The sequence below is a fragment of the Ictalurus punctatus genome, chromosome 7 (genome assembly GCF_001660625.3).
Source record: "Ictalurus punctatus breed USDA103 chromosome 7, Coco_2.0, whole genome shotgun sequence".
NCBI lineage: Eukaryota > Metazoa > Chordata > Actinopteri > Siluriformes > Ictaluridae > Ictalurus > Ictalurus punctatus.
Window position 1 is genome coordinate 10,823,846 of NC_030422.2, and position 20,717 is coordinate 10,844,562.

Genomic DNA, 20,717 nt, shown 5'->3' on the forward strand with positions numbered 1-20,717 from the left:
ATAAACACACAGGACTTCCTGCAAGAGGCCGAGTGAGCAAATCTTAAGATAGCACCTCTTCAAGCATGTAAAATCACCAAGCAAGAGGAAGTAAAAGCCACAAAGATCCTAAAGGTGTGGCTATGTACTGTATAAAGAGTCATAACTAACTTGGATGACAAATGAGCTAACACTGGTTTCCTCTCATTCTATCACTGTGACACAGCACAAAGGGATGAGTGTGTAGACAAAATCACTACTGCTTTCCCTTAACTTTATCTGTAGTAGATTGTAGATACAACTGTACTAATTCATAGTACTTGCTTTTAAATTGATAACTGAATTCTAAGCCAATATTTTAGGGGGTTCAATCAGCCGCAATTGGACACTACATGAATTCCATAGGACAACTTTAATATCTGAAACATGTCAGACCAATCAAAATTGCTCAGACACTCCTCACCTTTGTAACTGGATATCTTGGTAGTTACTCCAAAATGACTAGTGGTATAGTTTAGAGTAATATGCTTTCAAATGATTAGCAGAATAATAAACTGGGAGTTTAAGGGGTTTAAAATCTTTTCTGAAAACCATCAAACGCATCTAGAATTGGTCACAGGTCAACAAATACCAAAATATAATATTTTTCAATATGAAATCACCAGGAACCTGCAGAAACCCCTGAGGGTCTCTGTGATTTTTAAAGCACGGTGATAGTTTGGGCTTGCACGAGTTTACATAAAAATTAAAAAAAAAAAAAAAAAAACTGATAAAAAACTGATAACCAATTATATAGCGTTATGGTTCAATTTATTTGACCTATTTTCCATTCGATGGAATAGCAAGGATTTGACAAGAAACATTACCAAGTTAACATTGAAGTATGGCCTAACAAAGCTCCTAATACCGCACTCATTAGGAGGCTACTTGACACAGGCCACAAATACGACATATGACAAAGGTCTGTCATGGTTAATTTTATTACGAAATCAGATTCAAGTGTTATGAAGAGGGCCAAGAGCTATGATGAGCCTCCAACCCCCACAGAAATGCATTTGTCACCCTATATCTCAATCATATAGATTTCTGTGCATACCACATTCGGGCTGCATCTTTAAGAGATTTTGTTCCCTAAATCAAATCCCTGATAATCAAGTCACCTTGCAAAAAAGTCAGCTAAATCACAAAAAGTAGTAATTAGGAGTTAGGAGTAGGTAAGTATTACAGTCAAACATAGACAGGCCTCTTTTTTTCCCAACTCTTTTCAAGAGTGTAATGTTAGTTTACTCAGAAACTGGGGCTAATCTCAAGGCACTGGATCATATCACACAATCCTTGTTTTACTTTATCGTTTCCTTGGCATTATGACAAATATGCTAGATGACAGAAAATGTGCAGAGTCATGCTAGCCGAGGCAGAACGCAGAACAGTCAACTCCAGGCTTTTTTTCTACCGCTATGTATCCTGCGGTGGGTCAATGAAGTCTCGCGAGATTTCAGCGTGAGTATATAAGCGCGAGCGACAGTGGTTCAACGGGTTTTCCGAACTTCCCACAGAGAAACTGAACCGAAGGTATGCTTTTTAATATGCTTAAAAAGATAACTTATGTAGTTATATACTTGTGTATCTATATATGGTTTAAATACTCGTTTTGTGTTGAAACGTATTATTTCTGTGTAAAATGCACGTGCAGCTATTTTAACAACGTTTTCGCTGCTAATATAAGTAAAAATAAATAGTAACTTTATATATATATAAAACAACCCAACGCGCATTCAAGAACTACATGCTTATTAACCTTTTTTATTTTTATAAATTTATTTTAACGTGCTTGTTTTGAGGCAGAACCTGTTGAATGGGAGGGCCCTAGTTTGGGTTGAATCAGAACCAGCTCCCGAACTGACTATATAGTGCAATAAGTAGGGTGTAGAATGCATTATTTAATACTCGGTATGGTGCGCCGGTGTAGGGATTAGGGACCCATTTGGAACGCAGCCACACACACAAAAAAAGGTAATCTGCGTTTATTCTGTTCTAAAATGGCTGTTTTTAATATTTTGTCCATCCTACAGCGGGAATAGATGATTAAATGATGTTTAATTTGTTATGAATGAGATTATTTAAATGGATGAATGGCTGTAGTAAGTATTGGTTGTGCTGGACTTTGCCTGGAACAAATGTTGCGAAATTGAGGAAGTGATAAACCTGCATTTAGGTTTCATTCAAACTGACCTGCAATGTTTATTGCATGATAATCGAATGGAGGTTACTGGTTTTCAGTAATCACCTTCATTCATTTAATGCATTTGTTCTTGTTTTTGTCATCTAGTATTACATGATCTTGACGTTGACTAATATGCACTTTTGAGAACAGATACCTGCAACCCTTCAATCATTTCATTGTGGTTTTTTTTTGTTTTGTTTTTTGTTACTTTGTTCCTCTTTGCAGTCCAACAGAAGATGTCAGCTGGCAAAGCACAAATCGGCAAACCTGCCCCTGACTTCACAGCCAAGGCAGTGATGCCTGATGGTCAGTTTAAGGATCTGAAGCTGTCAGATTATCGAGGTACGACCTATTATTTTCACATGATATCAAATACAGGAAGTCGCAAGACCGCTAATTAAGAGTGACTTTTTTTCTGCAGGGAAGTACGTAGTTTTCTTCTTCTACCCTCTGGACTTCACCTTCGTGTGTCCCACCGAGATAATCGCCTTCAGCGATGCGGCAGAGGAATTCAAAAAGATCAACTGCGAGGTCATCGGTGCGTCTGTGGACTCTCACTTCTGCCATCTGGCCTGGTGAGTGTGCAGTGTAGTTTTTTTTTTTTTTTTTTTCCGATGGAAGAATTCAATATGCAAGATCAAATGTTTGCTTAGATGATTCATCACAATATTAAGATTTCTTCTGTCTGTGTGTCAGGATAAATACCCCCAGGAAGCAAGGTGGCCTGGGGCACATGAAGGTCCCTCTGGTGGCTGACACCAAACGATCCATCTCTCAAGACTATGGTGTACTGAAGGAGGACGAAGGCATCGCTTACAGGTGTGTGTGTTTTTTTTTTTATTTTATTTTTTTATTTTTTTATTTTTTATTTTTATTTTTTTAAGTTTCTGAAGTGTTTCCTGGGAGCAGAGATGATTGTGATCTGTGCAGTCATTGGAAAGCTACCAATCAAAACAAAAGATCAGCCAGGAGTTGGGATTTGGCACACATCTGTAGGTGTAAGTTGTGGTTCTGAATGATCAGTTGAAATCCATTCATACTGGAATTGAAATCTCATTTACAGTTTCTGTCACAGGTTGGAGGATGTCACCAATACAGAACCATGGGTATCTTGGTGGGCTGTACGTGTGCATCCCCTAAAGTTCTGTTTTGATCGTTTCTTCACAGAGGCCTCTTCATCATTGATGATAAAGGTATCCTGAGGCAGATAACCATTAACGACCTTCCAGTTGGTCGCTCGATCGATGAGACTCTGCGTCTGGTGCAGGCTTTTCAGTTCACCGACAAACACGGAGAAGGTGAGTGATGGTGGTGCAATGAATGAATGATTCTTGTAATAAATATGATTAATACAAATCGGTATTAATAGGCTCTAGTACAAACAAATGAATTATAATCTTTTTTTTATTTGCCTGAGATGGTTCATCTCTTAAACACTGGAACATGACTCTGGCTGTAAACTTTAATAAAACTAATGTTACATTAAAATGCCTACTTGCACAAAAACATATGTGAATGTAACCATTGTCTTGAGTTTCATCTAAATGATATCCAAGACTTATAATATCGAAATATCCAATTCCTTGAGTGTGAGCATTTCCTTAGTCATTACACAAAACGTACTTTGATGAATAAATTCCCACGATACCTTCTGTCATGTAGCCAGATTATTAATTTAATTAATTAATTTGGTCATTGATAAGGCATTGACACTTATTCTCCTATTGTTTTCTAGTTTGCCCGGCTGGATGGAAGCCTGGAAAGGACACGATCAAGCCCGATGTCCAGAAGAGCAAAGATTTCTTCTCCAAGCAAAACTAAACACGCAAGACTCTACACAGTAGTCTAACAAGCTCCACACTGGCACTTGTATCAAACCTCAGTAACAATTGTGACTCTGTTAAGCTTAAAATTAGTGTGTAGGATTGTAATTGATGTTTGTTGTGTGACTTTGTGAGAAATGATACTCATGTAGAAGACTATTTTGTATGTTTGCACCTTCTCATGTTTCCTTTGTATGAGAGATATATAAAAAAAAAAGAAGAAGAAGAAAATGACAGACTTTTTTTTTATTCTGGTTTCACTAAGAACAGATTTTGTAACGCACGTTGAGGGCATGACCGGAACTTGGGCAAGCTAGCTTGCCTGCATTTCATCCAGAGAAACACAGATTTTTTTTTAAACGATTTAAGTTAACTTCTGTAGCCTGATAAAATCTATTATTTAGGATGTTTGTACAATAAATCTTAAAACTCAATTTGTGAAATGTCATTTTCCAAGCCTGCAGCAGAAGAGTTAAAAGAAAAATTAAAGTAAAAAATATACAGTTCATCCGTTATCCCCAGAGGAAGTTGATCAACCAAGACTTGGCCGAAAGTTAAGTTTGAGACATTTACAGGTATCACTGAGGAGGTTTCACTCCTAAATCGCCACATATTTGAAAATAAACTTGTTTGTATTATGATATAGACGCTGTTGCATTTAGGTATCCAAAGTTTAAAGACCAAGTTGTGTAACGCGCGATTTGGATAATATAGTTCCAATTGAAGTGCACTCAGCAATATAAATGACATGAATGAGCAAGACGCATCAGGAAAAGCGCATACATGGCAACGCTGATCACAGAATCGATTCCTTTGATAAGGCAAATGATTCAGTTGATTCATTCGCGCGAGCGTTCTTCAGGAGCTCCTCCAAAGGACAACGGTGTTAGCTTTTTGGCTAACAGTTCTCCCCTCAGCAGTCTGGGATGTCGTTTTTTACGAAATAAACGCCTTAAAAGTGTCATTTAAACATCTTAATTCCAGCAAGTAGTTTTTTTTAGTTTAGCTAGAAATAAAATAATTTGTCATATTTAAATATTAACGGTGAGGTTGACATGGCAACCGTAATGAAAAAGCGAGGGAAAGGAAAGCAGGAGACTGTTGAGGTAAAAAAAACAAACAAAACAACACACAAAAAAACAGCAAGCTAGTTAGCATTTATTTACAAATAAATCTATAACTAGCTCCTTGGCTTAACTACACCAGAATAGGGTGTAAAAAACAAAATGGGGGAAAAAACACCCAACATAAAAATAAAACACCTTAACTTGGGAGCTAATTATATCTTCAGGATTATTTGTAATATTACGAATAAAATAATTTATCAAGTGATATAGTAAATATTACTCATTATTATTAGTAACAATTATTAACAATTATTAAAATAACTAGGTATCTGTTCAGTCCTGTTGTATTCGACAACAGTTTGACATGTAATGAGTTAATAAATCCAAACAATTATCAAATGTTAAAAAAGAAAAGAAAGGAAATATTAAAATTAGATAAACCTGTTAGACAAATTAAGTGTCAATTATTAATTTTATGTTTATGATGGTATTTTCTAGGAGACTAGTAGAAGTAACAAACCTTAAACAAAAACAACTGACGTAATAGATATTTAAGCAGTGGAAGGAAGGAAGACCTTGACCTTATTTGTTGGTTTGTTTGTTTCCTACCAATTAAAACACCGAAATCCTTCCGTCCACACGGTGACGTTCTGACCAGTCCCGTCCTGACTCATAGTTAGCAGATATCTTGTATCTTGTAAATATAAATATCTGGTTGATGTTTATAAACGTAAACGTTCAAATACTGAGATGTTTATATAGCTGTGAATAATAGCTAGGTCATGATAATTAATGTTTTTTTTTTGTTTAGTGGGACAGCTTATTTCATCAAGAACTGAGAACCCAGGAGCAGTCATTGGTGTTTGTTAAACGAATGCTGGTTTTGGCCGTGTCCTCTGTAACGTACCTGCGTGGGATCTTTCCAGAAGACGCGTATAGATCCCGCTACTTAGAAGGTGGTCTTTTTTCTTTAAAACATGAAATACTTTCGCTGTTTGTTGATTAACCTCATAATCACGCCATCTTGCGTACTTGAGGTACACAGACATTTTTCTGCAGAAAAGCAAAAAAATTCTATGGTTGTATGATCCATATTAGCTAATGCTGTTTAAATAAGTGATCAAGTATGATCCAGTATGAAAGATTTATTTAAATCCCTTGTAGACTTTAACTATTATGATTTATTATTCTAAGGGCAATATCGTAAAACTAGGTCGAGTTGTAAGAAAGGGAACGAGTTTTATGTGATTTTAACATTGTGTAAATAACTGCCATTGCTTTGTCTACCAATTTTTTGTAGTCGGGTAGGCAACGTGACATTTTGAGTCTCAGCTCAAGGTATCTCACAAAGTTTATCATTTTTCAAAATTTTAGATTTATGCATCAAAGTTCTTAAAGAGGACTGCACCTCTCCAGGAGCCCGCAAAATTGTCAAGTGGTAAGTGATTCATTAGTAATCGACTTACAGAATCAACTTACAGAAATCTCGATGACAAACGTTCTGACAGCTGCTGTCTGGCATCTGACAGGTAAGATGAAATAACTGTTATAAGTGTTTCTTCCATTTTTGCACATCAAACGAGAATTAATTGTAGCTAGAAATGAAACGGGGGAATGAAGAAACGTCAGCCTACGTGTAGCGCCAGGATTGGTCTGAGGAATCGTTCAAACAAACCAGACATTCGGATTGGAACAAAAACTTTCTGTAAAACCTTAATATCGGCCGATATATATTGATGTATTAGTCAGGCCCTGCTTAAAACAATACAGTTCCTGAATCTGAAATAAAGATGAGCTGCTGTTGTATACACAATAATATTATGCCTTTCTTCCAAGGTTGATGGGGTGTTTCGATGCTTTGGAGAAGAGATACGTAAGTTCGGGTCATTTTTGAAGTTTTACATTGTCACGATTGTGGTGACTGAAGGTTTAACAGTGCTGTATTGTTTGTTATAGCTGCAAATTGTGCTTATTGGGGTAAGTGAACACATGTTAATTAACCCAGGGAATATCATGAATATCATGTCCTTTTAGTGCATCATTTATAATGTATTAAACAGGTGCACAGAGACCCAGATGACACAAATGTGAGTAACCATTTGTATTACCTTGTATATATACAGTAAGTTGTATGTGCCATCTCTATATAGTGGAATAGAGATAAACACACACACACAGAGAACAGCATAAATGTACCTTTTTGAATTCTTTACAGCATGTCATAGAGTCTTACCAGTTCAAGTTCAAATACACAGACCATGGGCCTCAGATGGACATCCTCAGGTAAGAAATGAGTCACTAAAATCAAAGGACTTCCCGAGCACCTCTTCAGTGCACGTCATCTGCTCCAAAACGTCGGTTAATCAACAGACCCCTCGTTATGTTTGATATGGGTGCAGGAAAAAACATTTTTTTCGTGTGTTGCCACAAGGCACTCCATGTCTCTCCTGCAGAAAATCTGACCATAAACCCGACTCACACAGTTGTTACTTTTGTTTGTACCATGATCAGGATAAAGCATTTACAAAAAATTTATTTACAACCCCAATTCCAAAAAGTCAGGATGCTGTGTAAACAGAATGTAATGATTTGAAAATCTCACAAACCCATATGTTATTCACAATAGAACAGAAAACATCAAATGTTTAAACTGAGCAAATGTACCATTTTCAGGAAAAAAAATGAGGTAATTTTGAATTTGATGGCTGTAACGTCTCAAAAAATTTGGCACAGGGCATCAAATGTGTCAATAAAAAAAAACAGTTGGAGGAACATTTTGCAACTAATGACTTGATATTAAAAACCCAATGTAAGCATTTGCACTAATACATGTCAGACTTCTTCCGTTGAAGAAACGAGAACATCGAGATGAGGGTGACCATGGAGGACACAAAGAAGGCCTCGGTCCTGCTGATCCGGAAGCTTTTTCTCCTCATGCAGAATCTGGACACGCTGCCAGATGACATCTACTTGACCATGAAGCTCTACTATTATGATGACGGTAAAAACAAACATCCGGACCATCCATAAACACAGCCGTGGGAAGAGTCTAAAATATACCACAGTATATACAGCATTTCAGATGATATTGTTTAGTCCAGTACTGATAGTTGGTGTCCATTTCCTGTTTGAAATGCGACAGTGACCCCGTCGGACTACGAGCCACCGGGCTTTAAGGAGGGGGTGTGCGACAGCCTGTGGTTTGAGGGCACGGCCGTGCACTTCAGAGTGGGAGACCTGCAAACTCCTTTCCACGTGCTGAAGGTCGGAGTGGCAGCCGAGCAGGGCCGCGTGAGTAAACTTCAGGAGGGCGACCACCTGAGAGAGAGCGTCCAGGACTCCGTGCAGGAAGTGAGACCCAATAAAAGCACGATATTGTCAAGTCTAAATATATATATATAATATATAACAGCAGAGACTAGCTTTTAACTTCCACGATGCCACAAAGTGTCTCCAGACTGCTAAACGTTCACATACCATTCAATCATATCAAACAGGTGCCTGTACAATACAAAGAGGAGGATCTGCCATCTGAGGACGGTAAGTTTATTTTTAGTTTATCTTCTCTGGAAGTCCTCAGAGAGTTTTGTTCCTCGTCATCAGCTCTATAGAAATGTTTATCTTTAGAATCAGCCGCGCAGTTCAAGCAACCCACAAAAGCCCCAGTGAAGGTAGGAAAGATTCTAAGCCCATTTAAAAAAACTAATTGGATTTTACGAAAATGATTAACTGGAATTTTTTTTATTGTCAGAGAGGAGGCAACAGACTGTCTAAGAGAAAGAAGAAAGAAATTTAAACGCACTGTATATAGCGGTTTGTTTGGACTGAGGTTGTATGTTCGCACTGTGTGTATATCCATGTATTTATTATTATTTAGCTGTTGTTGTTTAGTTTTGTTGTTTGTTCAAATGTTATTAATCTACCTGGTGACACCCCTTTCAGAGACTGTAATTCAGTAAAAGTGTAGATAAAAAATTATAAAATAAAAATAAAAAACACAGTGCACGACTGTAGAACAGAAATACTTTTATTATATTCTGCTTCCCTGTACATGAAATTCTCAACTTAAATACAAATCTTATGATGTAATTATTATAAAACTTTTTTTTTTTTTTTTTTACAAAATACATAGATTAGTGTTGTAATAAAACTTCAATGTCCATCTTATACACTGTATAAGATGGTTTTAAGGAAGTCCCACTGCCTCTATACAAGCAGCTTGCATTATTTTCCATTTGTTTTGTCATAATGTAGCTTATTTGAATGTATTATTATTATTTTTATTATTATTATCATCATTATTATTAGAACGGCTGGACCTGCTGAGTAGAAGGAAAAGGTAACATCTGTATGTTTGGTATAACGACGTCATACGTGAGGAAAATGCTGTATGTATGACGATACACTGGTATAACAGTATGAAAATGGTAATCTTTAAAAAGAAATTCTGTATCATTAAATTTAAAGGAGTAATAACAGAAAATTGTATTTCTACAAATGGGTCTTATAAATAGTTTATAGTAGTAATAAGCAGATATCGGCGCAAAACCAGTAAATGTTCGACTTTTTTCTCCCTGTATCATTCCATCCCTCCTCATAATAAGGCACTTTGTAGAATCGACAGCAGTACATATCAAGAACAAATAATCTGATTAATTGTTAATCTCCATTTAAAGATATCTGAACAGCGAACATCTTTGAACCGGATGATCGTGTGAGTAGATCTACAATACTGATACCACTCATGGTTCTGTTCCAAACACGATCATAAATCATCTTTTTAGCGCCAGAACATAATGTTGCGTGTCCAGCGAATGAAACAGCCTACAGGTCATACAGTATAATTAGCTATTACCTGATTATATGACCGTTCCTTATACAAGGTAGTGAATTACCAAGCAGCAATAATGCAAAGCTATGACGTTTCCATGTTCGCTGTCGCGAACCGTGGGTCCTTTAGGCTTTGATAAGTCACTTGTTAGTTCAGAATGCAACCTCATGTACGTTCTCTGTTTGTCCTGTCCTTTAAAAGAGACTGTCCACATCTCCCATTTCAACCACTACAGTCTTGAGGTGAGAGTAGTACTCAATGGTCACCTGGCCGTTCTCTCTTCCTATACCTGCAAAGACACATACAAGCGTGATGGTCAGGTGTCCGCACACTTTTGTCTATATAACGTACAATAGGTGCAGCATGAAAACAAACCAAATAGCAAACGATAAATCTCACTCTAATTTTGGCCTCACTAAAAAATATAAAAACAACTACATTTTTTTCTTCTTTAAACCGTTTTCACTTTGTGCAGTGAGTTTTTATTGCCTTCCATTTCTGGACTTGGGATGCTCTGGGATAAATGATCAGGCGGACTATCAGAGTTATGCTCATCTAAGTCAACCTTATTGTTCTTTACCATTACCTGAAGTTTTATAGCCTCCAAACGGCACCTCCACAGGCGTGATGTTGTAGTTGTTGATGAAACAGGAGCCAGCCTGCAGGTTCTCAATCACTCGATGTGCTCTCTGAATGTCTCTGATGGACAGCGAGGTAATAGGGAAGCACATAACTAGAGTTAATAATCCTTCAGGCTTTTGCAGAGTTCTTATAATTAATCTTTTGTGGCAGTTGTTGAACCAATGATATATGCTTGAGGACAGGGGCTCATGTCTCTACTTGTAAAGGTTAGATCAGTGGTGCCGTCTTGTGGCATGCGTTATAAACAATAAATCTGGTTTGCGTCTAGTGCTGGTAAATTAAATAAATGACTCGTCAGTGCCTCATGTTTAGAAGGCTGGACCTTTCTGGACAACTATGATAAATGTAAGAAAGCACTGATTACTTGGTGAAAACTCCAGCGGCCAGGCCCATGGCGGTGTCGTTCGCCCTGTGAAGAACTTCATCCTCTGTGTCGAAGGTCAACACCGACATCACAGGCCCGAAGATTTCCTCTCGGACACACGTCATGTCGTCTGTGCAGTTGTCTATGATGATGAACAAATGAACCAGGAGTTAAAATGTTTGTGCAAAACGCATTTTTGATACGTTTCGCCATACGGGGCGGTATTAGCAAAAATACCTTAAGCTTAAAATTGTTAAAAACGTGGATTTGCACTTCTGCAATCTAATCTAATCTACTTGTGCTGCCGAGGTTGTAAAAGGCGATTGCTCGTGGTGAAGCGACATTATTTGCGACGACAAGTGAAACTCACCAAGTACACAGGGAGTCATGTAATACCCGTGTTTCAGTTTAGGGTCGGCCGGTGTGAATGGCTCTCCTCCACACAGCACTTGAGCCCCCTGACGAGGAAAACATTTCAAAAATAACATCCGACTTGTTATTACATCCTTTCCGGGGAATTAATTTCAGAAAAATGTGCAGTTCTTTTGTTGTATTTATAAAAAAAAAATCAATAAAAAAACAACAAATGATGAGCAAGTATAAATGCATCATAAAATGTAAGAGCCAATCAGAATCCAATATGCAAATACAGGGCATGCAACTCTTGGGAAAGGGGGTGGAGCGTGTTGTCTCAGGGTGTTTTCGATTTGCATATTCATACAAGGTGGATTTTTCCGAGAGTAAAAATGCCAATTTGTCAATCTCATTATGGTCTTTAAAAGTAATTTTTAGTGACATTTTTTAACGTCTACAAGTGTTTATAACATTCAGCGTGAACTGATTAAAAGTAAGCAGTAATGCTAGTCGAATGCGCCTCAGACAGTGAGCTTGTGTACCTCCCTCTTGGCTTGTTCCACATATCCCAGCACTTTGTGTAAGTGCTCCCGGCTGACCAGTGCCCCCATACGCGTGTCCTCCAGCAGGGGATCTCCAATCTGGATCGCTTCGGTTCTCCTCACGACCTCCTCCAAAAACTGGGCTAGGATCGGCCTGTGCACGAACACCCGCGTCCCGTTACTGCACACCTTGTGTACAGAGGAAAGAGAGATGGGAGAAAGCGCGGTCAATAACGCATCATAGAAGAGTGGGTGCCAGTTGTTACAATGAAACACTGTGTGTGTTACCATCGGAATAAAACATATGACACCCGTTTCAGTTATAAACATACATCCGTTTACTGACAGAACAGGTTTTATCTTACATGATTGGTCCAAATCTGTTAAGCCTATTTAATTGACCACTTTGACCCAAACACGAATCCTTATTTCAAGAATATCACGCTATAACTAATCATCAGGATCCATTTTAAATGCAGTACCTGGCCCTGAGAAAGGAAGTTGGCCATAAGCGCTCCCCTGATTGCGTTCTCGAGGTTACAATCCTCAAAGATGATCAGTGGAGATTTGCCACCGAGCTCCAGGGTCACTGGCTTCACGCCTTTGGACGCCATTTCCATTATCTGCAAGGACGAAAACGCACCGTTCAGCATCACAAACTTGCCCTTTTGGACCCCTTTTTTAATCTCGGTCATATTCGAGCATGTATACGGTCATGTTCAATACATTATGATCCACCATCTACAGACAAGTCTTAACCTCCTGGCAGAGGCAACCAGATTTTAAATATCCTTGTACTTAACCAGTGCTTGTGTTAGACAGTTAGGTGCCATTTTTCCTTCAGCGCTGTATTTAAATACTTCACCAGCTACTGATTACTAGAGCAAAAAAATGGAGTTTGCACCTTCTTGCCGGTTTGCACGCTCCCGGTGAAGGAGACCTTGGCCACAGCAGGGTGTAGGCACAGCAGAGCGCCCGTCTCCTGAGCGCCCTGCACTACACTAAACAAACCGTCAGGAACGCCAGCCTGCGCATAGATCTCCGCCAGCAGCACCGCACTCACCGGGGTCACTGGGGACGGCTTGAACACCATCGAGTTCCCTGCGAACGCAAATCACTACTAACATTACTAACTAACATTACTAACGTAAATATACTGTACATATAAAAAGACGCAAACAGCTGACAGGACATCCACCACAGACTTGTACTGAAATTCTTTAAGGCTGATTTTCAGTATATTACTACAATTTTCGAAATGAGAATTTCCTGGTTCATGCGAGAAACCGTACCGCAGGCAAGAGACGGCGCCGATTTCCACGCCGCGATCTGGAACGGGTAATTCCAAGCTCCGATTCCCACGCACACTCCCAACGGCTCCCGGCGTGTATAAGCAAACGATCCTCCTACTAGCTGCACATGCTGCCCTATAAACGGATACGTTAACTGTGACAATCAATTTTCTCTCACCGAAAAATGGCACATACAGTATTCCAATCTAGTTAGTGCTCTCCAAAATACTTTACAGTACGCACCAATTTCCATAATCTCTCTTTTACAGCGAACACTAATAGGATATTTTGACACGTTAACAAACCTGCCATAGTCGTGGCGAGACCCGCAAAGTACTCGATACAAAGCCGGGCAGAGTCCACGTCCAGCCGCGCCTCGGTGATCGACTTGCCGTTGTTGACCACCTCCACCTCAGCGATCTCTTCCCTTCTTTTCTGTCCACAGAAAGAAAGTTCAAATGGATGTTTTCTGTTTTTCTGAATGATGACATTTTTAAGGGATTTAAAGGTAAAGAGGAAATATAAGAGCCTCAAGCATTCTTGCTAATAGCAGTTTCAGAAAGGAGAAAACATACTTTTGTGTTTTTCAGTAATTGTATTAAAAATAATTCTAATGTAACATGTCATAAGAAGACTTAAAACAGAATCTTATTAGATGTCAAAATGGGTGTACATGCACCTAAATGAAGTCAAGGGTGCCAAAATGACAGACGTTTGCGTGCGAACCTTACTTACTGCATCACATGACCTTAAATCCCTGCAGCACTGTTGTCCTGCATTACCCAAGTGTGACCCCTCTGACCTTTATCTACTTGACCTTTGACCATGGTGTACCTGGATGAGTCGTGCTGCCTCCAGCATGATCCTGGCTCGCTCCATCCCAGCCATCTTACTCCAGTGTATGAAAGCGGAGCGGGCACTGTTTACGGCCTCGTCGACCTGCGCTGCTCGGCAAGGCTGCAGCTGGCATAACACGCGACCTATACACACACACACACACACACAATGCAGATTATGAATGCATTTTCATTCTTCGTCATTTACATTTAATATGTATGGAGTTATTTTACTGTCAAAACTACAGTTTTATGAATCACAAAAACATATTAAAAACACAAATCCTAAATTTAATTTCTGCATTGTTCGTAAAACAAGTAAATTTTCTCCTTACGACATTCCTGCCACACATCTGCTGGTTCTATGAGCTGAGAGAGCAGGTTTGCTCTGTGCGACCTAGTGTGTCAAGCCTGTCTGAGGTGCCCAAGTCCTCCTTCAACAACTAATCACTGATCACCACTGTTCCCAACAACCAATCACTTTTTCCCAACTGACCAATCACTGATCAGCATTGAACCGACTGACCTATCAGTGATCATCACTATGCCCAACAACCAATCACAGATTACCAATGTTTCCAAACTGACCAATCACTGATCGCCATTCATCCAAATGACCAATCACTGATCACCTTGAATCAAACGTCCAATCACTGATCGCCAATGATCCCAACAACCAAACACTAATCAGGAATGATCCCAACAACCAATCACTGACCATCACTGTTCTCTACATCCTTTCATTGAATCTTCTATAAAAATGTTATCTAAAAATATATTTCCTATTGTGATAAAACTATTCTAAGCCATTTTGTCATCAGACAATATTCCTCATGTAACACAGTTAAATATGCACATAATCATGATGATTATATAAATATGCAAATTAATCAATTATGTCACTGACTTTTCGAGCATGCTTTAGCTACTTTCCCCTGCATGGAACTGGTTTGCCAGAGTGAGTTGTGAAACACGAGCATGTGACAGCTGGACAAAGTTTAACTTCCCAACACGACAGAGACAATTTTGCAGTGTAATGGACACTGGTTAAGTCTTCACAGGAGCTTTAACAGACTGAGTCACCTGTCGCAGGCTCGTAGACCGGCTCTGATCCGATCTCACTCTCGAGACTGACTCTGTTTCCGCCCCAGAAGTTTAGCGGTTCTCTTATCTGCATGCTCCCTGATGAAGCCGTCCTGTTCAGGGCGAGGAGAGAGGCTCGGACCCGCGGGGGAAGCACGGAGCTCAGCACACGCATTTCTGCAGGAGGACAACATTACACAACATTACACAACATTTCATAAAACCTCAACAAACACTCCTGATATCTGATAAATGTTCATTAGTGAAGTAATCAAGCAAGCAAATGTGATTCAGAGTAGTGCACTGTATAAACATGACATACTCACCACCTTCTGTACGACAGAAATTTCCCTTCTTTAGCGGTTGGTTGTGTCCTAAACCGCACACTGCCACGATAACTAGTACGCAGGAATGTTCGTTTGGAAAGGGGCGGGGCTTCTCCGAACGGTCGATTCCTATTGGTTATGACAGACGCCATTCAGCGTGTGCAAAATTGACTTCTTTACTTTTTATATTCTACATTCTTTTACGTTATGTTTTGTAACATAATGACAATTTACAATGTACTGTATACTTTATGTATTCATAATAAAATTTGTTATATTTTGATAAAAACTTCGTTTTAATAATTTCTGTAAATCTTACCTGCGTTTATTGAAGATGGGGCGGGGCTTCTCAAATGGTTGATTCCTATTGGTGACGACAAAAGTCAGTTAGAGTGTACAAAAATGTGTCTTCTAGTCTTAATTTTTGGTTTGAAATTTATAGACAGTTATATTTTATAATATATGTCAACTTACCACATATACAATATTTTGTTTAGTTAATTATTTTGCTTGTATCTTTCTCATTTGTAAGTCGCTTTGGATAAAAGCGTCTGCTAAGTGAATAAATGTAAATGTAATTAATACATAAATTTGTTTTCAATTGGATAATGCCTTCACTTATTTATTAGTCAGTTTGCTTATTTATTTATTTATTTATTTATTTATTTATTTATTTATTATTGGGGAGAATTCTTTCTGATTTAAAGTGTGCAAAATGTTATTTAAAATTATATGACTAATTTTTGGTTTGGATTTTTTTTTTCAAACAGCATATAAATATATGATCTGATACATTCAATATGTTAATTAATCATCATTAAACGTTTATAATTAAAATGCATACAATAAAACGAATAAATAACATTCTTTCCTGAAAACTTATTTATTTATTTATTTATTGTGATGAATCACATCTGTGCAATAAAGCACTAAAACGAAACACTGAGTCACACATCCTTAACAGGTTATATTTTATAACTTCAGAGAAGCTAAAGAAGAAATTATATTAAAATTAAACGTACATTTACATTTTTTTAATTTAAAAAAGTAGTGTCGTGTGAGTAATATTTTACATTTGTATGTTTAAAATTTTTCTTTTTTTCAAAACAAACCCATTTTGTATTGCTTAACCACCCCTTGATGGCGATGATGATGACTATTATTATTATTATTATTATTATTATTATTATTATTATTATCCCTTTAATACAAACTTTAAGTACATTAATAAAAAAAAGCCGTATGTCTGAATACCAAGTTGCTCCTTGTTTCCTATGCAAGTGCATTAGATAGGGGTTGAAACAGAAAGGGTTTATGCCCTACATAGTGCACTAGATGTATATTTGAGATTTGGGCTGCGATGGTAAAGAGGGAGGGCTTTGGCTTCAATCTGAAATGGGGTGTTGAGTTGGGTTCTTTTATCTCACACTTTAGTGCACGTACACAGGGAGCTGGGAGAGGTTTGGGATTGGACCTGCACTCGGAAATGGCTGGAGACAGTGAACGCCGACTTCAGGACCAGGAGGAAAACGGCAATGCTATCAGACAGCCATTTATTATTGGGGTTTCTGGAGGCACAGCCAGTGGAAAGGTTCCCATGTTCACCTTTTTGTACTAAATTATTTATTTATTTCTCTCTAAATTAACCAAATTCTTTTTGCAGCCATTTAGGATGCGAATGGACGTGCGCTCCGGCCGCGTGGCTTTCATTTTAAGTTTATTATTAATTATATTATGACTGTGTTTGCATAAACGTACCTGTGCCGTTATAACGTATTAAGTAAATATATTTTACATCGGATTAAGGAACAAAAACAAGCAAACAATTCCGCTAATTATCGGAATTTCCAGTTAACTGGATGTTGGCGGCGCGTGGGTTTCCCCTCCCTTTGTCTACAAACGTCATCGTTGCGCGACTTCTATTCGTGGGATGAGCACATTTCCCAACACGTGGCCAAGTACAAGCAGCTGACTAATGTTTTTTTAAAATTATTATTATTATTATTTTAAAATTCTGCTAACTAGCTGCTTTTATGTTATCAAAAATGTTGTTAAAAAACAAAAACTGTTTACAACCAGTGTAACAACAATGTGGTCAGCTTGATTGGGTTTCACCAAATGTAATTACTCAAAGTTTAAAAAAAAAGTTCTAAGGTGTCCATTATACCACTTTGACGCATTCACACGTATTTTAAGCTGTTCCAAGTTGTTCTTTTGGAAGCATCTCAAACCCAGGAGGGGAAAAGCGCGTTGGAGGTTCCCTTCCTGCTCTTGTTTACATGATGACGTCGGTAATGTGCGACGATGATCTCATTTAGCTGGAAAAATGACGACAGCAACTCCTCCACTCCCGTCGATGTTATGGTGGAGGTGTAATTATAATATAATTCAATATAAACGTTACCAAAACCTTTTTTTTGTTATGTTAACTTATATAACCATATATAAATATATTGTATATTTATTGTAAAATTACCATTACTATTTGTTTTCAAGTACCTGGGTATGTTCAGAAATAAATTCCAAATTCTGTCAGCACATTTATTATTCATAAGTATTTGGGACTTTTGCAATAAATGTGAAATATGTCTTTTTGCTGTAAAGAAAGTATAAATTCGGTAACAAAATTGTACCAAACACATGGATGCCGTAAGAGTAGCATACGGATTGCCCAAAGAAATGCTTATAAATGCCTGGTTTTTACCACTGGAGCGTAGGGAAGTCTCTGAAATGTTTTAAGGTCAACATTGAACGTGTGTGTATTTTCTAAACCGGATTACTTTCTTGATACAGAAAGATTGGTCACATGACCAGCTGGTCTCTTTTCTCTCTGCAGTCATCGGTATGCGCCAAGATCATGGAGATGCTGGGGCAGAATAAGATCGATCATCGGCAGCGTCAGGTCGCCACCCTGAGCCAGGACAGTTTCTACAAGGCGCTCACTCCTGAACAGAAAGCCAAGGCAGTCAAAGGACAGTTCAACTTCGATCATCCGGGTAATAAACGCTGTGCATCAGTCAGAGTGTATTGTGCATGCATGTCTGCTAGTTTGGATATGTTTGACACAGCATTTATTTGTATTTATTAAAAAAAATTTTTTAACACCTTCTCTGTCCAGACGCTTTTGACAACGAGCTGATCTTAAAGACACTTCATGACATCATTCAGGGGAAGACGGTTCACATCCCGGTTTACGACTTTGTCACGCATTCCAGGTAGGTTGGATGAGTTGAGCTTAGCATTCATGGTTAATTTGTTCATCCTTCACATTTTCACCATTTTTCTTGACTTCATGGGTCTCTTTCTTTATTTTGACTATTTCCATGGTCCTGGTGAGAATTCTTCCATACTCCTTTCATCACAGCATGAATCCCTGAACGACTTTTTCTGGTGCACTGTATACGTAGAGCGTGTACGAGATTCCGGACTTATTTACAGCTTGGCTCCCTTCTGTTGTGACTGTAACAGGAAGGACGAGTTTGTGACGCTGTACCCGGCCGACGTGGTTCTGTTCGAGGGAATCCTCATGTTCTACTCACAGGAGATCCGCGACCTGTTCCAGATGAAGCTGTTCGTGGACACCGATCCAGACACGCGGCTCTCGCGCAGAGGTACACGTCTGAGACGCTTAGAAGAACACTGGTTTGGATTTGGTTTCATCTAAAGCGCTCTCTCTCTCTGTGTGTGTGTGTGTGTGTATATGTGTGTTTGTGTTAGTACTGCGAGACATCAACGAGAGAGGACGCGAGCTGGAGCAGGTCCTGTCCCAGTACATCACTTTTGTAAAGCCGGCTTTCGAGGAATTCTGTCTTCCAGTGAGTACCAGCTTTCTTTTCTGTCTCCGCTCGTGTATTTCTGTCTATGCTTGCCTGTTTTAAGATATCGTGTGTTTTTTTTTTGTTGTTGTTGTTGTTGTTGTTTTTCTTTTCTTTTTTTGCTTCCTTCCCCAGACAAAGAAGTACGCGGATGTCATCATCCCACGCGGAGCCGACAACTTTGGTGAGTCTGTTTAGGACAAAAGCGAGAATATGAAAATATTTTTGTCGTAAACCTACTCGTTTGTGACTAAAATAGCTGTTGACGCCTTTTGGATATATTTGTTTTGGATTAGTATTTTTCAGCAAAAAAAACAACCTCAGAATACCGGAAAGAAAAGAGTCGGTGGGAATGTTCACATGTCTTTTTAATGCTGCGTATGAAACAGTTCATTCGTTTTGCAGTTGCGATAAACCTGATCGTGCAGCACATTCAGGACATCCTCAACGGCGGCTTCAGCAAGCGGCAGAACGGCCACGTGAACGGTCACGTGACTCCCCGACAGAGGCGTTCGTCCGAGTCCAGCAGACCGCACTGACCTCATGACCTCCCTCCTCCTGCGCAGGACAGGGTCGAAATTGTGGAATGACATTCAGCGCCCTTTTGTCGCACGGAAGGGCAGAGCCGCTTCAGCTGGCTGATACGAGATTTTTTATTTTTTTTTTGCTTTCACCTTTTCGTATATTTGCGGTTTGGAGTGCTTTCTGTTCATCATCGTCATCATCATCATGGTACTTGTCTGTAGAAATTAAACGGTGCTTATGTCCTGGCTCAGACTTAAACAAAAAACACTCCAGGTGTCGGAATGCTATGGTTGAAGAGCCAGGTGTGTGTGTGAGTGAGTGAGTGAGTGAGTGAGAGAGAGAGAGAGAGAGAGAGAGAGAGAGAGAGAGAGAGAGAGAGAGAGAGAGAGAGAGATGCCTTTCAAAACTTGAAGTCAGAACTCAGGAAGAGGTTTATCCTAAATGCCAAAAGTGTTTACGTACATCCCCACCCTTTATAAGGTGTGTATGTGGGGTTAGGTTTTCTGACTCTAGTGTAGGTATTTGGTTTACTGATGGATTTATACTGAACTTTTTGTGAAGACCTTCTATATCGGAGAATTACAAGATGGAGTGTTTATAAAACATGGCTGCTCCTACTAGCAAAGACTTTAAAGCTAGAATGCAACACGTACTCTCGACTCAACAGTTAAATAAAATGCCATGTTCTTTACGACATGTGCTTTAAAACTCAGTGTGATGGTCAGGGAGTTCAATTGGTCTGCATCTTCATGCATCCTCTCAAGTACTTGAATTAGCAGCTAGTTAGACCACTAGAAGTTAGACAACTCGTTTTTGTTTTTTACTTTTGATATTAGTTTATGGGTGAGGATTTTCTCTAGATAACTTTTTATGTGCCAATTTCTCTGACAACTGTAATGAAACAAACAGAAATAAAAAATCTAATGATTTGACAAGTATATTGTATTGTGCGTTTTTTTTTTGTTCTTCCAGCGCCATTATCAATGGCCGCATCCCAAACGGTGAAGTGTTGGA

At 38.8% G+C, this 20,717-nt stretch overlaps 3 protein-coding genes across 3 annotated transcripts; 2 read left to right on the forward strand and 1 right to left on the reverse strand.

Annotated features, from left to right (window-relative positions):
* The first annotated feature begins 1,408 nt into the window (after window positions 1-1,408).
* Window positions 1,409-4,460, forward strand: prdx1 (peroxiredoxin 1). The gene is made up of 6 exons (XM_017471869.3): window positions 1,409-1,551; window positions 2,429-2,545; window positions 2,625-2,778; window positions 2,900-3,022; window positions 3,371-3,501; window positions 3,939-4,460. The coding sequence occupies exons 2-6, from the start codon at window positions 2,440-2,442 to the stop codon at window positions 4,022-4,024; spliced, it is 600 nt and encodes a 199-aa protein (XP_017327358.1). The 5' UTR covers window positions 1,409-1,551; window positions 2,429-2,439; the 3' UTR covers window positions 4,025-4,460.
* Window positions 4,461-4,856: 396 nt separating this feature from the next.
* Window positions 4,857-10,044, forward strand: zte38 (zebrafish testis-expressed 38). Its single transcript, XM_017471868.3, has 12 exons — window positions 4,857-5,132; window positions 5,905-6,049; window positions 6,468-6,531; window positions 6,930-6,966; window positions 7,050-7,070; window positions 7,154-7,180; window positions 7,309-7,376; window positions 7,946-8,094; window positions 8,236-8,444; window positions 8,591-8,633; window positions 8,721-8,764; window positions 8,845-10,044. The coding sequence occupies exons 1-12, from the start codon at window positions 5,082-5,084 to the stop codon at window positions 8,887-8,889; spliced, it is 903 nt and encodes a 300-aa protein (XP_017327357.1). The 5' UTR covers window positions 4,857-5,081; the 3' UTR covers window positions 8,890-10,044.
* On the reverse strand, window positions 9,105-20,639 carry aldh9a1b (aldehyde dehydrogenase 9 family, member A1b). Its single transcript, XM_053681477.1, has 15 exons — window positions 19,566-20,639; window positions 18,214-18,308; window positions 15,683-15,727; window positions 15,364-15,492; window positions 15,038-15,214; window positions 13,953-14,098; window positions 13,424-13,553; window positions 13,119-13,253; window positions 12,731-12,927; window positions 12,309-12,449; window positions 11,827-12,015; window positions 11,301-11,388; window positions 10,931-11,072; window positions 10,511-10,623; window positions 9,105-10,213 (listed from the first exon to the last, which is right to left on the reverse strand). The coding sequence occupies exons 1-15, from the start codon at window positions 19,769-19,771 to the stop codon at window positions 10,119-10,121; spliced, it is 2,028 nt and encodes a 675-aa protein (XP_053537452.1). The 5' UTR covers window positions 19,772-20,639; the 3' UTR covers window positions 9,105-10,118.
* Window positions 20,640-20,717: the final 78 nt, after the last annotated feature.

Excerpts from the sequence above, each read along its gene's own strand:
- prdx1 (XM_017471869.3), top strand. The coding sequence starts at position 2,440 with ATGTCAGCTGGCAAAGCACAAATCGGCAAACCTGCCCCTGACTTCACA. Across the intron at positions 2,779-2,899 it reads CACTTCTGCCATCTGGCCTG|GATAAATACCCCCAGGAAGC; the intron begins GTGAGTGTGCAG and ends TCTGTGTGTCAG. Across the intron at positions 3,023-3,370 it reads GACGAAGGCATCGCTTACAG|AGGCCTCTTCATCATTGATG; the intron begins GTGTGTGTGTTT and ends GTTTCTTCACAG.
- zte38 (XM_017471868.3), top strand. The coding sequence starts at position 5,082 with ATGGCAACCGTAATGAAAAAGCGAGGGAAAGGAAAGCAGGAGACTGTT. Across the intron at positions 7,071-7,153 it reads TGCAAATTGTGCTTATTGGG|GTGCACAGAGACCCAGATGA; the intron begins GTAAGTGAACAC and ends TGTATTAAACAG. Across the intron at positions 8,445-8,590 it reads TCCAGGACTCCGTGCAGGAA|GTGCCTGTACAATACAAAGA; the intron begins GTGAGACCCAAT and ends CATATCAAACAG.
- aldh9a1b (XM_053681477.1), bottom strand. The coding sequence starts at position 19,771 with ATGTCATTCCACAATTTCGACCCTGTCCTGCGCAGGAGGAGGGAGGTC. Across the intron at positions 15,493-15,682 it reads CCCATCTTCAATAAACGCAG|GAATCGACCGTTCGGAGAAG; the intron begins GTAAGATTTACA and ends CATAACCAATAG. Across the intron at positions 15,215-15,363 it reads TTTCTGTCGTACAGAAGGTG|AAATGCGTGTGCTGAGCTCC; the intron begins GTGAGTATGTCA and ends GTCCTCCTGCAG.